The sequence below is a fragment of the Nicotiana tomentosiformis genome, chromosome 2 (assembly GCF_000390325.3).
Source record: "Nicotiana tomentosiformis chromosome 2, ASM39032v3, whole genome shotgun sequence".
Taxonomy (NCBI): domain Eukaryota; kingdom Viridiplantae; phylum Streptophyta; class Magnoliopsida; order Solanales; family Solanaceae; genus Nicotiana; species Nicotiana tomentosiformis.
Genome location: NC_090813.1, coordinates 141,655,260 through 141,670,133, shown reverse-complemented (window position 1 = coordinate 141,670,133; position 14,874 = coordinate 141,655,260). Strand labels below are relative to the sequence as shown.

The following is a 14,874-nucleotide window of genomic DNA, read 5'->3' as shown; positions in this document are numbered from 1 at the left end:
TAAGGTTGGGAAGAGTAATTGAAGGACAATCAATGAAATTAAAAGCAAGGATAGCACTATTGTTTACCCAAACCTTTTAAAATTATGTCCGTTTCAACCAAAAAACAAGAAGTAGACATGGAATAAAAAATAGTACAATATTTCAGTTTGAAATGAAGATACTAAATACTAGAGGAAAGGGATGACCAAAGACGAGGTAAATCTAGTTTACCATAAAAGCTGCTATCATTGTAAAGTTTCTCATAGTGCCTGAGAATTGCCAGTACTTGTGCAAGCACGAAAACCTGTCACAGGAAACAGAAACTAAGCAAATGGAGAGGACTTCAATTGCTAAATAGATGTAAGGATACTTAATTGCACATAATACTGGTGAGCTCAATCTTAAGAAAGTAACTAGAATGAGTTAATACCCTAAAACCTGTCTAAAACTATACAACATTTTTCAGTTACCTAAACTATCGTTTGTCTCCGAAAATACCTTGAACTATATCTCCTTCATAATAAAACCCCCATCGTCGCTTATGTGGCATAGTGTGTGTATTAAATCGTCAAAGAGCGTGTGAAGGCCAAAAAAACTCATTAAAATGGCCCATCTGACAGTATTTAATGGCTAATTAGCCCTTCTTTTTAAAAAATTATATTTCTTTTTTTTTCTCCTCTTTTTCTTTATATAATATATTTCACCTTCCTTCCTCATCTTTTTAATTTTCTTCTCCATTTCTTCATCTGAATCCATCCGATTCTCTGAAATTCTCGTCAACTCAGGAGCATAACCCTAATTTTTATCACAATTTTCGAACAGAAGCAAGAATAAACAAAGCAATTGAGGTTAGAACCAAGATTAATAGAGAAAATCGCTACTGACAGAATGGTGTAGCCATCCCCTTTTTCTTATTTTTACTGTATAATTTTTTACAATGATATAATAAAGAGTATTAAAATCTTAATTAAGTCTGTTTTTTAGATTAAGCTAAACAAATATCCATGGCAGATTTAAAAAAAAATAAAAATTGGAGCGTGTATTATAAGCACTAGTAAGAATGCGCTAAGGAGTTTTATTGTGAAGGGGGATATAGTTCAGGGGGTTTTCAGGGACAAACGATAGTTTAGGTAGGCAACTGACAAAGGTTATATAGTTTAGGCGGGTTTTAGGGTATTAACTCAACCAGAATGAAGGAAATACATGTAATATCCTTGAGCTCAGTGAATCTGTAATAGGCTTAACTCCTTCAAGAAGAGCTCAAGATCAACAGAAGATGGATAGTAAAGCTAAAGTACAGTGATGCTATCCCTACCTTGCCAGCAAATTGGGAGATTGTCTTTCAGGGAACAGGAGTCATCACGGAAAATTGTTACATATATCATTGGCTCGACACCTTCCATCAGCTCAAAGACACAAGTATCATGCACTTTTAAACCGTTGTCTAGTGCAAATTCTCTCCAACCTGGTGAGCGGATCCTCGCACAATTTGATTGGAAAGAGCACCTTGCACGCCAAGTTCTCCCATCAGAGCTCACAGAATGACAATGGTTTCCTTCTCTTTGAAATATCTCCCGAAGAAGTTACCAGGTATATCCTGGAAAAACAGAAATTGTTGTAAGAGATACTCTTTTTAGAGATTCTGAGTTCTTTTACCCACTTCCCCTTCAACAGACTAAAAACAAAGGACACTTGACCCCTAAGGACAGCAGGACTCGACATCTATCCAAAGGCAATGAACTGACCATCTCTTGACTGACAGCTTACCAAGCGGAAATTTCTTGAGACATAAGTCGGCTGCATAGAAACAATGAAGTATGGATTCCCCAACTTGGAACATTGTGCATCTATGAGGGTATAGCCTTTTTCTTGCCATGTATTTGTCATCTCAGAAGCTGTCATCTATGTCATGTTTAACAATATAATTCAACAAAATGGCCACCACAAAGGAAGATCCTCATGTTACCAAACAAGCAGTATCCGTGAGAGTAGCCATAAAAAGTAGAATGACATACCTTTTACTTTATAAGCTGCACTATTCAAATTACCTTCCACGTCTCCTATTTCAAGCTTCACATTGTTAGTCACCTTCATTTTTGCTTTTTGAGCTACACAAAACAAATCCTCTTCCACGTCTGGATTTTCAAGCTTCACCCTGATAGGCTCCTTTCTTTCTGGGTGAAAACTTGAAGAGGCTCCACGTCTGGGTGATAGGCTCCACGTCTCCTATTTCAAGCTTCACATTGTTAGTCACCTTCATTTTTGCTTTTTGAGCTACACAAAACAAATCCTCTTCCACGTCTGGATTTTCAAGCTTCACCCTGATAGGCTCCTTTCTTTCTGGGTGAAAACTTGAAGAGGCTCCACGTCTGGGTGATAGGCTCCACGTCTCCTATTTCAAGCTTCACATTGTTAGTCACCTTCATTTTTGCTTTTTGAGCTACACAAAACAAATCCTCTTCCACGTCTGGATTTTCAAGCTTCACCCTGATAGGCTCCTTTCTTTCTGGGTGAAAACTTGAAGAGGATGCTGGAAGGCCAGAATTTTGCCTTCTACAATATGGAGAATCTGCGACTACTTTATTTTTTGGCTTCAGATTATGCATATTCTTCTCTCCTCCCCATTGTTCAAGCTTCACCTCTTTCAGTTGCTTACTTCGCAGTGGATACCTACAACGTGACACATCCAAACTGGTAGCAGTTTTCTTTTTCACTATGTTGATTGGTGGTTGTCATCTTAGATGCTGAGGGATCCATTACTAGTAATTTGTTGCAGTGCTCTGCCAAAAAGATGACATGGGAGAAGGGAAGAGAGGGAGGAAAAGAAGAATGTCATCCATAATAAAATAATTCAACGTAATGAATCTCACAAAGGAAAATTGTCTTGTTACTGAACAAAATACATTCCACGTCTCTTTTCTTAATCTTCACATCTTTCAATTGCTTACTTCGCAGTGGATACCTACACCATGACGCATCCAAACTGGTAGCAGTTTTCTTTTCAGTATATCGATTAGTGGTTGTTATCTTAGATGCTGAGAGATCCACCACTGATACTTCATTGCAGTGCTCTGCCAAAAAGATGACGCAGCAAGGGGGAGGGAAGGGAAGAGAAAAAGAATGTCATCCGTCATAACATAATTCAACGTAATGAGACTCACAAGGAACATTGTCTTGTTACCGAACCAAATACCTTTCAAATCTCTTTTTTCAATCTTCACATCTTTCAGTTGCTTACTTCGCAGTGGATACCTACACCATGATGCATCCAAACTGGTAGCAGTTTTCTTTTCAGTATATCGATTAGTGGTTGTCATCTTAGATGCTGAGAGATCCACCACTGATACTTCATTGCAGTGCTCTGCGGGGAGGAAGGGAGGAGAAAAAGAATGGCATCCGTCATAACATAATTCAATGTAATGAGACTCGCAAGGAACATTGTCTTGGTACTGAACCAAATACCTTTCAAATCTCTTTTTTTCAATCTTCACATCTTTCAGTTGCATACTTCGCAGTGGATATCTACAATGTGAAGCATCCAAACTGGTAGCAGTTTTCTTTTCAGTATGTTGATTAGTGGTTGTCATCTTAGGTGCTGAGGGATCCACCACTGGTACTTCATTGCAGTGCTCTGCCAAAAAGATGATGTGGGGAGGGGGATAAGAGGAAGGGAGGAGAAAGGAAGAAGAATGTCATCTGTCAGAACACAATTCCACGTAATGAGTCTCACAGAGTAAAAATTGTCTCGTCACTGAACCAGCAGCATTAATGAGAGTAGGCACAAATATTAGAACCAAATACCTTCAGCATCTCCTTTGTCAAAGCTCCACTCTGTTAGTCTCTTTCCTTTTTACCTTTTGTGCTGCACAAAACAAGTCCTCTTCCGTGTCTCGTTTTTCAAGCTTTACCTCTTTCAGTTGCTTACTTCGTAGTGGATACCTACAACATGAAGCATCCAAATTGGTAGTAATTTTCTTTTCACTTTGTTGATTAGTGGTTGTCATCTTAGATGCTGAGGGATCCACTACTGGTACTTCATCGCAGTGCTCTGCCAAAAAGATTTTTTTTTTGTGGGGGGGGGGGGGGGGGGGAAGAATGTCATGCCTCGTAACATAATTCAACGTAATGAGACTCACAAAGGAAAATTTTCTTGTTACTGACCAGCAGCATCAATGAGAGTAACCACAAATATTAAAACCAAATACCTTTAAATTTATATGCTTCAGCATACAAATTCTGTTGCACATCTTGCTTTTCAAGTTTCTCAATGTTAGTCTCCCCCCTCCTTGCTTTTGGTGCTGCACAATGGAAATCCTCTTCCGAGTTCACTTTTTCAAGCTTCACCTTCTTAGGATCTTTTGTTTCTGGACAGGATATTGGAGCGGCAGTTTTTTGTCTTCCAGAATGTGAAGAATCTGCAACTACTGTATTCTTTGGTTTTACACAGTGCATAGTCGCCTCTGTTTTTGATTGGTCAAGCTTCACCACTTCCACCGGTTTACTTTTACTTCGTAGAGGATGCCTACAATGTGGTTCCTCCAAACTCGTAGAATATTTCCTTTTATTGCATCTGCAAGTATTTGTCATCTTAGAGGCTGGGGGATCTAGTGCTTCTTTGCAGTGCTCTGCTAAAAAAAGGAGAGGGGAAGGGGGAGCAGGAGGACACAAAGAGAGAGAAAGGAGAATGTTATTGGCACCAGCATAATTCAACCAGAATGTGTACCACAAGGGAAGATTCTCATGTTATTGAACAAGAAGAATCCATGAAAATAGGTACAAACATTTAATCAATATACCTTTTCCTTTATCTGCTGCATGATACAAATTCTTCTCCATGTTTTGTTTTTCAAGTTTCTCCTTCTTAATCTCCTTCCTTTTTTCTTTTTCTGTTGCACAATACAAATCCTCTTCCACGTGTGGTTTCTCAAGGCTCACCCTGATACGATCCTGCCATTCTGTAACGCTAGACTTTTGTCTTCTTGAATATGAATGATCTGCTACTTTTGTAACTTTTGCAGTCTTCTTTCTCAGAAAATCGTCCACGATGTCATCACATGCATTATTGTTTGTCTCAGGCCCACCTTCCTTCTTTCTATGACTAGCATCACCCACTATCTTTACAAAATTCTCTGGTGTCATATCTTCACTTGGGCCAGAAGGATATTCAATCTCGGAAGCACTTAAATCAAATATGGAGACAGAGAAATGAGAGATTCCATTATATTGAAAGAGTAAAAAGTAACCACAACCAATTGAATAGTACTCCTTGAACTGGTCCCAACCCTCCTTCAGCCATGCCATGCCATTAGAGTTTTGCAATTTTATTTTCCATATTGCGCCACTTGGGACCTCAAGGGCCACAAGATCTCGCATGTTGGCCCCATACTTCATTACAAATTCATCTGGGATGCGCTGTATTATACCAAAATCGGAAAGAAATGAACAAAAAGAAAAGAGAAGAAACCAAAAGGAAAGAGAATAGAACTTTAAGACCAATATCTGGTGTCAGGTAGCTGAAGAGACTAGTCAAGTTTTCAATCACATATTGCCACGGGAAAAAGGAGAAAGAAAAAGCGATAGCTAGATACTAAGTAGGAAAATCATGTACCAGACAAACAACAAATACTGAAGTGATTAGTTAAGCTCAGGTCTTAGATCTGTCAATCAAGCTCCACAAGACCGAAGATTTCACTCATTTGTTTTTTTTTAAGATTAAGACATTTGAATCTAAATAAATATCTGACTATTAATATGTATATTAAGATTAGAATGCCTGAATCTGGATACACATCTGAATATTAAGATATTGTATTAAGATCTGAATACTGAATAATTAAGACTGTTTGTTTTCTCTACCGCTAAATGTATAAAACTTATTTTTATTTAAAAATTAATTAGTATAAATTCAAATCAAATAGTACTAATTAATCTAATACTATATCAATAAAATACTATTAAAAAATTATATGGTGGTTGGTGGTGGTGATGGCTAACAGTAATGGTTGTGGGTGTCGACCGGGTAATGTCTGGTAGTGGTATTGGTTGATGGTGGTCATTATAGGTAGTAGAAGGTGGATGACAATAGTTAACTGTGGTGGTTGATGGTAGTGGTGACTGAACGGTGATGAGTGATATATAGTTGTGGTTGATAGTGGTTGATAGTGGTGATTGGTGATTGTTATAGTAATGGTGGTTGGTGGTGATGGTTGTAAATGATGGCTAATAGTAGTAACAACTAACATTCGTGCTTGATAGCGGTGGTAGTTATGGCTGAGGATGGTAGTAATGAATAGTAGGTGGTGGGTAGTAGGTGGTGGTATAGTCTACGATGTGGAGGACGGCGATAGCAATGGAGGTGGTGGTTAATGGTGAAAGTGTAGGAATAATAGTGAAATATTTTTTTTACTAACATCTTAATGATATTAAAACTCTGTTATAGATGGGTAGTAGTTATGGCTGAGGATGGTGAAAGTGTAGGAATAATAGTGAAATATTTTTAAAGAAAAATAGATCTTAATCATTAAGATCTATTCAGACCCATTAAGCGGTTGTAAAATTAAAGAAACAAACAGACTTAATGGTTAAGATCTGAATAATTAAAATTAAGATCTAAACAACAAACGTACTTAATGACCGAAATCTGAATAATTAAGAAGCAGACCTCCATTAAGTGCAAACAAATGAGGCCTTAGTCTCCTGAAGCTGGATATTTCTTCACATTTTAGGCTCTTAATTTTGATGTTGGCTTCTGATCACATATATTGATTGGTGATAAGTGTATATTAGCAATTTTCTATCCATAAACTTAAGCAAATACTTGACTTTCCTCAGCGAATAACTGTTTGCAACATTATTGCATTACCCAATGTTAATTCAACTTCTCTACATGCATGAGAATGTAAATATTTTTAAACAGTTATGCATGACTACGAAAAAGCTTGGAAAAGCTTAAGCTCTAACGTCTCTCTCGGATCTCTCTAACGTACCATTCACCGGACCTCCGGCGACCACCAGACCAGGTAAAACCCCCACCTCACCCCTGTCTTCTTTTCCTCTCTCTCTCCTGCTTTCTTCTTCTTCCCCGTTACTACCCTCCCTTGCTTTCCAGATCTACCCCCATCTTTTTATATCTCCCTTTTCTTCTTCTCCTTTCTTTCTCTCCCCTATACCTCGTCTCTTTCACCCCCCGTCCCCCTATTTTCTGGTGCACTGATCTAGCCTATCGGCGGTGGCGGTGGCGGCTGAGACAATTTTCCGGCGAGCCTCGGGCGAAGCGGGCGGGAACTTCCAAAACATAACTGTTGTGGACAACACCTTTCTCGGCACTCGTTGTGACTTCAGGTTCCATTGTTCTTGCTTTGAATTTACTATTCTACTCGCGGGAGTTGGTACCTCCCGTTTTCCAGTTTTCCTTTATTGTGTGCAGTGTTTTTGAGAGCGAGAAGCGCAAAAAAGCGACAGGGGCTCGCCTCGCTTCAAGAGCGAAGCGCGCGCTTCATTGAAGTGAAGCGCAATTCTTAAAAAACATAATGTAAACCTTACAAAGACATAATATAAACAATCAAAAAGTTCAATCTAAAAACTTAAAAGTAGGTACCACCAAATCCTCCATAAACTGAAAATATAACATATATATATATATAATAATTAATTTTATAAACTGAAATACATATAAAATTAATCAAATAAACTGAAAATATAACATATAAATAATAATTAATTTTATACACTAAAAAACACATTAAATATATATATATATATATATATATAATAATTAATTTTATAAACTGAAATACATATAAAATTAATCAAATAAACTGAAAATATAACATATATATAATAATTAATTTTATAAACTGAAATACACATTAAAAAAATTAAATAAACTGAAAATATAACATATATATAATAATTAATTTTAAAAACTGAAATACACATTAAAAAAATCAAATAAACTGAAAATATAATGTATATATATAATAATTAATTTTATAAACTAAAATACATATTAAAATTAATAAATAAGAAGAATAAAAGGGGGAAAAAAACCAGCGCCTGCCCTAGCTGTACGCTGGAGGAGAAAAACTGAAAAAGAGAAGAGAGGAGGAGGAGGAGAAGAAGAAGAAAGAAGAGAAGAATAAAAGAAGAAAAATGACCTGGAGGTTGAAACTCTAGCTAGTTGTTGCTGCTAACGTTGGGAAGGAGAAAGAATAGTCTTTTCACTTTGGGTCTGTTTTGTATAATAAAAACAAAGGCTCAAACTTTTTTTTTTAAAATGACCCCTCTAAACAAAAGCGAGCGCTTCTGCTGGTCGGGTCACCTCAGTTAGGAAAAAGCGACGGCTTCTCGCTTCGCCTCGCTTCTCGCTTAAAGCGACGAAGCGCTCGCTTTTCAAAACACTAGTTGTGTGAGTTAAATTGTTGTCATCTTACTTCGTATTAGTTTATTCACCGTATTAGTGTGCCTGTTGTTACAACTTGTCTTCTTCTGGTTTGGTCTGTTGCCTTGTGTGTGATAGTGATTTCCCTTACTCTGTCGTAGGTATAGTGGCTGTGGTCTGGGATGGTCGAGTGAGGTCATGTCCTCAAGGGGAACGGGGGGTGAGGGTGGGAGGTAAGGCAGGGTTTAGGGGGTGGGGCGGGAGGCAAGGGAGGTAAAGGGAATAAGGGTGTCTGTAGGTTGAGAATTGGGTCATGGAATGTAGGTACATTGACGGGTAAATCTATAGAGTTGGCGAAGATCCTCCAGAAGAGGAGGGTCAATATAGCGTGTGTCCAGGAGACAAGGTGGGTAGGGTCGAGGGATGCAGACGGGTATAAACTTTGGTACTCAGGAGTCCAGAAAGGTAAGAATGGAGTGGGCATCTTGGTGGATAGGGAACTTAGAGAGTTTGTGGTTGAGGTTAGACGGGTGAATGATAGATTGATGATTATTAATTTGATGGTTGGAGAATGCACCCTAAACGTCGTTAGCGTCTATGCGCCGCATGTGGGCCTGGATGAGGAGGTTAAATGGCGCTTCTGGGAAGGGTTAGATGAGATTGTGCGCCAGGTTCCGCCTGCTGAGAAGTTATTCATATGAGGGGATTTCAATGGGCATATTGGGTCGACCGCAGGTGGTTATGGCGAGGTGCACGGAGGCTTCGCTTTTGGGGAGAGGAATGGAGGAGGTACATCGTTGTTGGACTTTGCTAAGGCTTTTGGGTTAGTGATTGCGAACTCTAGCTTTCGGAAGAGGGAGGGGCATTTGGTTACTTTTCAAAATGCAGTGGCGAAGACTCAGATTGACTATCTCCTCCTCGGGAGGTGTGACAGAGGGTTGTGCAAGGATTGCAAGGTGATTTCGGGTAAGATACTCGCGAGGTAGCATAGGCTCTTGGTGATGGGCGTTGGTATTATGTTAAAGAGGAGGAAAAGGTCTACTCGAGGAAGACCGAGAATCAGGTGGGGAGCCTTAACTAAGGATAAAGCCCAAGCGTTGGAGGGGCGGTTGTCGGCTATGGGAGCTTGGAGGAGCAGTGGTGACGCGAGTACTATGTGGTCAGCGACAGCAGACTGTATTAGGGAGGCTGCGAGAGAGGTATTAGGGGTCTCGACGGGTGTCTCTGGTGGGCACAAAGGAGACTGGTGGTGGAATGAAGTGGTCCAAGATAAAGTGGAAGCAAAGAAGGCGGCGTACCTGAAGTTAGTGGGGAGCATAGGTGAGGAGGAGAGGCGAGCGTGCATGACGAGGTATAAGGCAGTTAAGAAGGAGTCTAAGCTGGCGGTCACAGAGGCTAAGACTGCGGCTTATGGTCGTATGTACGAGGAATTGGGGGGAAAAGGTGGGGACAAGAAGTTATTCCGGCTGGCCAAGTTGAGAAAGAGGAAGGCTCGGGATTTGGACCAAGTAAAATGCATCAAGGACGAAGATGGTAGAGTATTGATGGAAGATGCCCAGATTAAAAGGAGATGGCAGACTTACTTTAATAAACTTCTGAATGAAGAAGGGGATCGGGATATTGTGCTAGGCGAATTGGAGCATTTCGAGAGTCACCGTGACTTTGGGTACTGCAAGCGTATCGAGGTTGAGGAGGTCGTGGGAGCTATGCGTAAGATGAGTAGGGGCAGAGCGACCGGGCCAGACGAGATTCCGGTGGAATTTTGGAATTGTATGGGGAGAGCAGGTTTGGAGTGGTTGACTAGGTTGTTTAATATTATTTTTAAGGCGAAGAGGATGCCGGATGAGTGGAGGTGGAGTATGGTGGTTCCATTATATAAGAACAAAGGTGATATCCAGAGTTGTAACAATTATAGGGGTATCAAATTACTGAGTCATACCATGAAAGTGTGGGAGAGGGTGGTTGAAGCGAGGGTAAGGATGACAATGTCTGTATCCGACAACCAGTTCGGGTTCATGCCGGGTCGTTCGACTACAGAAGCTATACACCTTGTTAGAAGGTTGGTGGAACTGTACAGAGAGAGGAAGAAGGATCTGCACATAGTGTTTATTGACCTAGAGAAAGCGTATGACAAAGTTCCTAGAGAAGTTCTCTGGAGATGCCCGTTGGCAAAAAGTGTGTCGGTTCCCTACATTATGGCGATTAAGGACATGTATGATGGGGCTAAGACTCGGGTTAGGACAGTAGGAGGCGACTCTGAGCATTTTCCGGTTGTAATGGGGTTACACCAAGGTTCTGCGCTCAGTCCGTTCTTATTCGCCCTGGTGATGGACGCGTTAACACACCATATTCAAAGGGATGTGCCATGGTGCATGCTATTCGCCGATGACATAGTTATGATTGATGAGTCGCGAGCCGGTGTTAATGAGAGGCTGGAGGTTTGGAGACATGCTCTGGAGTCTAAGGGTTTCAAGCTGAGCAGGACGAAGACAAAATACCTGGAGTGTAAGTTCAGCATTGAGCCAGGAGAAGTGGGCGTGAATGTGAGGTTTGATTCGCAGGTCATCCCGAGTAAAGACAGCTTCAAGTACCTTGGTTCGGTTATCCAGGGGGAGGGGAGATCGATGAGGATGTCACACACCGTATTGGGGTAGAATGGATGAAGTGGAGGTTAGCATCTGGAGTCCTGTGTGATAAGAGAGTACCACCGATACTCAAAGGTAAGTTCTATAAAGCGGTAGTTAGACCGGCCATAATGTATGGGGTTGAGTGTTGGCCCGTTAAGAACTCACATATCCAGAAGATGAAAGTAGCAGAAATGAGGATATTGCGGTGGATGTGCGGGCACACTAGGATAGATAAGATTAGAAATGATGATATTCGGGAGAAGGTGCACGTGGCTCCCATTGATGACAAGATGCGGGAAGCGAGGCTTAGATGGTTCGGACATGTTCAGAGGAGAAGCCCAGATGCTCCGGTACGGAGGTGTAAGCAGCTGGTTGTGGAGGGCACGAGAAGAGGTAGAGGGCGGCCTAAGAAGTATTAGGGAGAGGTGATCATGCAGGATATGGCGAGGCTCCAGATTTCCGAAAACATGACACTTGATAGGAAGATGTGGAGGTCGAGTATTAGGGTTGTAGGTTAGGAGATAGTTGAGTCGTGCCTTACTTCGTACCATTATGGGACTAGCCATGTAGGGTTTTTGTCTAAGATAGCTAGTGACAATGTTGTGTCTTACTATTTCGCTTTTCAGTGCATGTCATATTTACTAGCTATCGCTTTTGCTTTGCATCTTTCTTCTAGATTTCATGGTGTTCCTATTTTTCTTATGATTATTGAGGCGATACTAATATCGTCTCCCTTTGCTTTGCATCTTTCTTCTGGATTTCATGGTGTTCCTATTTTTCCTATGATTATTGTTGTGATACTAATATTGTCTCCTTTTTGTCCTTTTGTCTATTTATTTTTTTGAGTCGAGGGTCTTTCGGAAACAGCCTCTCTACTCCTTCGGGGTAGGGGTAAGGTCTGCGTACACACTACCCTCCCCAGACCCCATTAGTGGGATTTTACTGGGATGTTGTTGTTGTATGCATGACTAAGAATATTTTAATTGACCTCTTCTTTCTGTTTTTTTTCTTTTTTTCTTTAATCAGAGCTGATTGCACATGAAAGCCAAAACTAGTTTTGGTCTAGCAAAAGAGATAAAAAAATGAAAGCAATAAAGGTTTCTCCATTGTCAATAAGCCTCCCTTTTTTGTCCATATCCCTTGGTACAACTGATCAAGTCTTACGTAAATCAAATGCTAAGAAGAACAGACACCTTATTAATTCCTAATTGCTTCAATTCAAAGTATTCATGTTATTCATTCTTGTTACTGCTCAAAAACAGGGAACTTAGTTGAGACTGGTTTATATTTACATTAAGGTTTGGCAAAAACCTTGTGATCCTCAAGCTTCCCATTCCCTCAAGAACCCTCTTGTATCTAACCCCATTTAATTGCACACATAGAGAACATAACTCTTTTATGGATTATGCAAAAACAATTGGCACGCCGTAAACCCACTCGTGCACATTTAAAGACCTAGTTGAAAGACCAAAGATACATCACATGACTTCCTTTTAAGCGTTGCAGCATCAAAGTGACTGATTAGATTGGTCTTTCAGATGGAGTACAGATTAAGGTTGAATTTTGGATTTTTGTCATCAGGACTATTATTTACACTTAGTTCAATCTCATTTGTATCTTGAAAATCCTGGAAACAAGCTCTCTCAAAACTTATAATACTATTAGTAAATAGTACAATAATTTTCGCGCAGTTACATTACTTAAAAGCAAAGATGAGTAATATTTACTGTAGTAAATTCTGTGCTGCAAAGTGTCAGATTAACTCTACAAGTAGGAATATTTCAAATTTGTGTTTTTGACAGTTGATCATTTAAGTCTATCAAAACTTTGCTTCTAATGGGATGCCTACTATTTTTGGATTGCATTTATAAAATGTAGAGACACTCCAAAATCAGCTAAATTTAAAAACTATACTAGTTTGAGAGGAATTGTTCTAATATCAAAAGTTGGCTAATTATTTAGCTTTACCATTCGAAACAAGAAATGGGCTTGGCTCAACCTCCCTAGTTTGACATAACAAACTCATAATATACTCGAAGAGAGCTCCCTACTACATCTCCCTCTTATCACTTATGTCATTTGAAAATACAATTTTTAGTATTGGTGTCATTTATAGAGACATTCCAGTAATGCAATGTGTTGGTCCAAATTTAGTATTGGAACTTAAATGGAAATGGAATCCTCAAATATAGCATCATCCATCCACACACAAGATGTTGACTAGGACTAAGCGCAAATCATCAACATTGATAACAACGTCATACTCAAACTGGATGCTCCTATTTGTGACAAGAAACGATTTTTACAAACCAAAAGGGGAAATTTAAAAAGTAAAAAAAAAAAAAAAAAAAAAATTCTTCACAAAGTTATAAAGAGAAAGCATTACTAAATCAAAAAGTGAAGGGAACCGAAACCAAACAAATAGAAAGAGAAAAAGGAAATCATAAACCCAATTGCAGAAAGAACATACTAATTTAGAGGCATGAGGAGAGAGAATAATCTTGAAGAACTGAGGGGTTATCTCCGCCTCATTCACCGCTTGCCGCCGTCTCTTTACCATCTCCGCCACCAACTCTTCATCTTGTTGGGTAAAGCAACGCCAAGCTTTAAAAAATAATTGGAACTGAAAATTCCCTCTTCTGCCCACTGCATTTTTAACATTAGTAATCAGTTCCGTCACTAGCTCCTATGGTGTGACTATTCAATTGTCTAACATTGGAGTATTAACTAATGAGATTAGAGCTCAGTCCTAAAGTGGAGTTAGTGCGTGTACCTCATCAATACGTATAAAACTTTAAAAATTATAAAACTATTATTAAACTATACGTATTTGACATGCAATTGTTAATAATTATTTTAGAAAATTTTTTAGAATTTTATATTGAGTAAAATATTTTAATAATTATGAATATTAAAATAATTTATGCATAATCATAGCGTTAATTAAAACGTGTAAATTTTGGTACATAGTTTTAATAAAAGGAGTGTTTGACTAAATGGTAATGGACATATTTATTACATATACCTAGAGGATTAAAAACATATTTTTTCATAAAAAAGTCTTTTCTATTTTAATGAATTTTAATTCTATGATCGATTATAAATAAATAATTAAAATAAAGAAGATAGAAGAAGTATTGGTCAATATTATCGACTTTAGTTATAATCTTATACTTATTCTTTCTCTATTTTTATTTTTTATTTTTACTAAGATATTTAAAATTATATAGAATTAAGATATTAGCTCAACGAAAATTTAGAAAATCAATTGTAATATCTAACATATAAAATATTGTTGGCAGTTATCATTATATCTAACATGGAATGTATATTTATGCTGATGTTTTATTTCTCATAATTCTATAAATATTTACCACTAATAAATTTATTTTAATCTAATTTAAATTACTAATTATATTTAAAAAAATAAAAGAAATAGACAAACCTAATGTGTAAATATGGAGAAAACTTGAAAATAAGTTTTTATCACTATTCCTAACGTGTATCATAAATTGATATAGTAACATTACTCTTTTTTTAATTGAAAAGGTCATAAAATCTAGGAGAGGTTTAGGCCTTCTTGCCTAATTCAAATCGGGAACCATGTAGTAAATAAAATTTAACTTAATTAAAAGTACTAAATATTAGAAAAATAAATTAAATTATAATTTTATACAATGTAAAATCAATTTAAAAGGTAAAGAAAGTGAAAGACATTTCAGTAAGGTGTGTGTATATACATACACTCTCTTTTTCTTCACTGGTTCGAGCCGTAGAAATAGTTTCTTGTAGAAATGCAGGGTAAGGATGCGTACAATAGACCCTTGTGGTCCGACCCTTTCCGGGACCCCGCGTATAGCGGGAGCTTAGTGCACTGGGATGCCCTT

General features: G+C 38.4%; 1 protein-coding gene across 10 annotated transcripts; it reads right to left on the bottom strand.

Moving 5' to 3' along the window:
* Nucleotides 1-33: 33 nt before the first annotated feature.
* Nucleotides 34-13,712, bottom strand: LOC104117549 (B3 domain-containing protein At5g18090-like). Of its 10 annotated transcripts, none has more exons than XM_070196192.1 (10): nt 13,458-13,712; nt 4,777-5,392; nt 4,186-4,608; nt 3,443-3,611; nt 3,174-3,341; nt 2,884-3,051; nt 1,996-2,760; nt 1,748-1,875; nt 1,296-1,577; nt 34-284 (listed from the first exon to the last, which is right to left on the bottom strand). In XM_070196192.1, exons 1-5 carry the CDS (start codon nt 13,545-13,547, stop codon nt 3,329-3,331), a joined length of 1,311 nt encoding a protein of 436 aa, XP_070052293.1. In that variant the 5' UTR covers nt 13,548-13,712; the 3' UTR covers nt 34-284; nt 1,296-1,577; nt 1,748-1,875; nt 1,996-2,760; nt 2,884-3,051; nt 3,174-3,328. The 10 variants fall into 10 exon arrangements, with proteins under 10 accessions (XP_070052293.1, XP_070052295.1, XP_070052296.1 ...); XM_070196194.1 differs by having other exon boundaries at nt 2,929-3,051; XM_070196195.1 differs by having other exon boundaries at nt 2,943-3,051.
* Nucleotides 13,713-14,874: the final 1,162 nt, after the last annotated feature.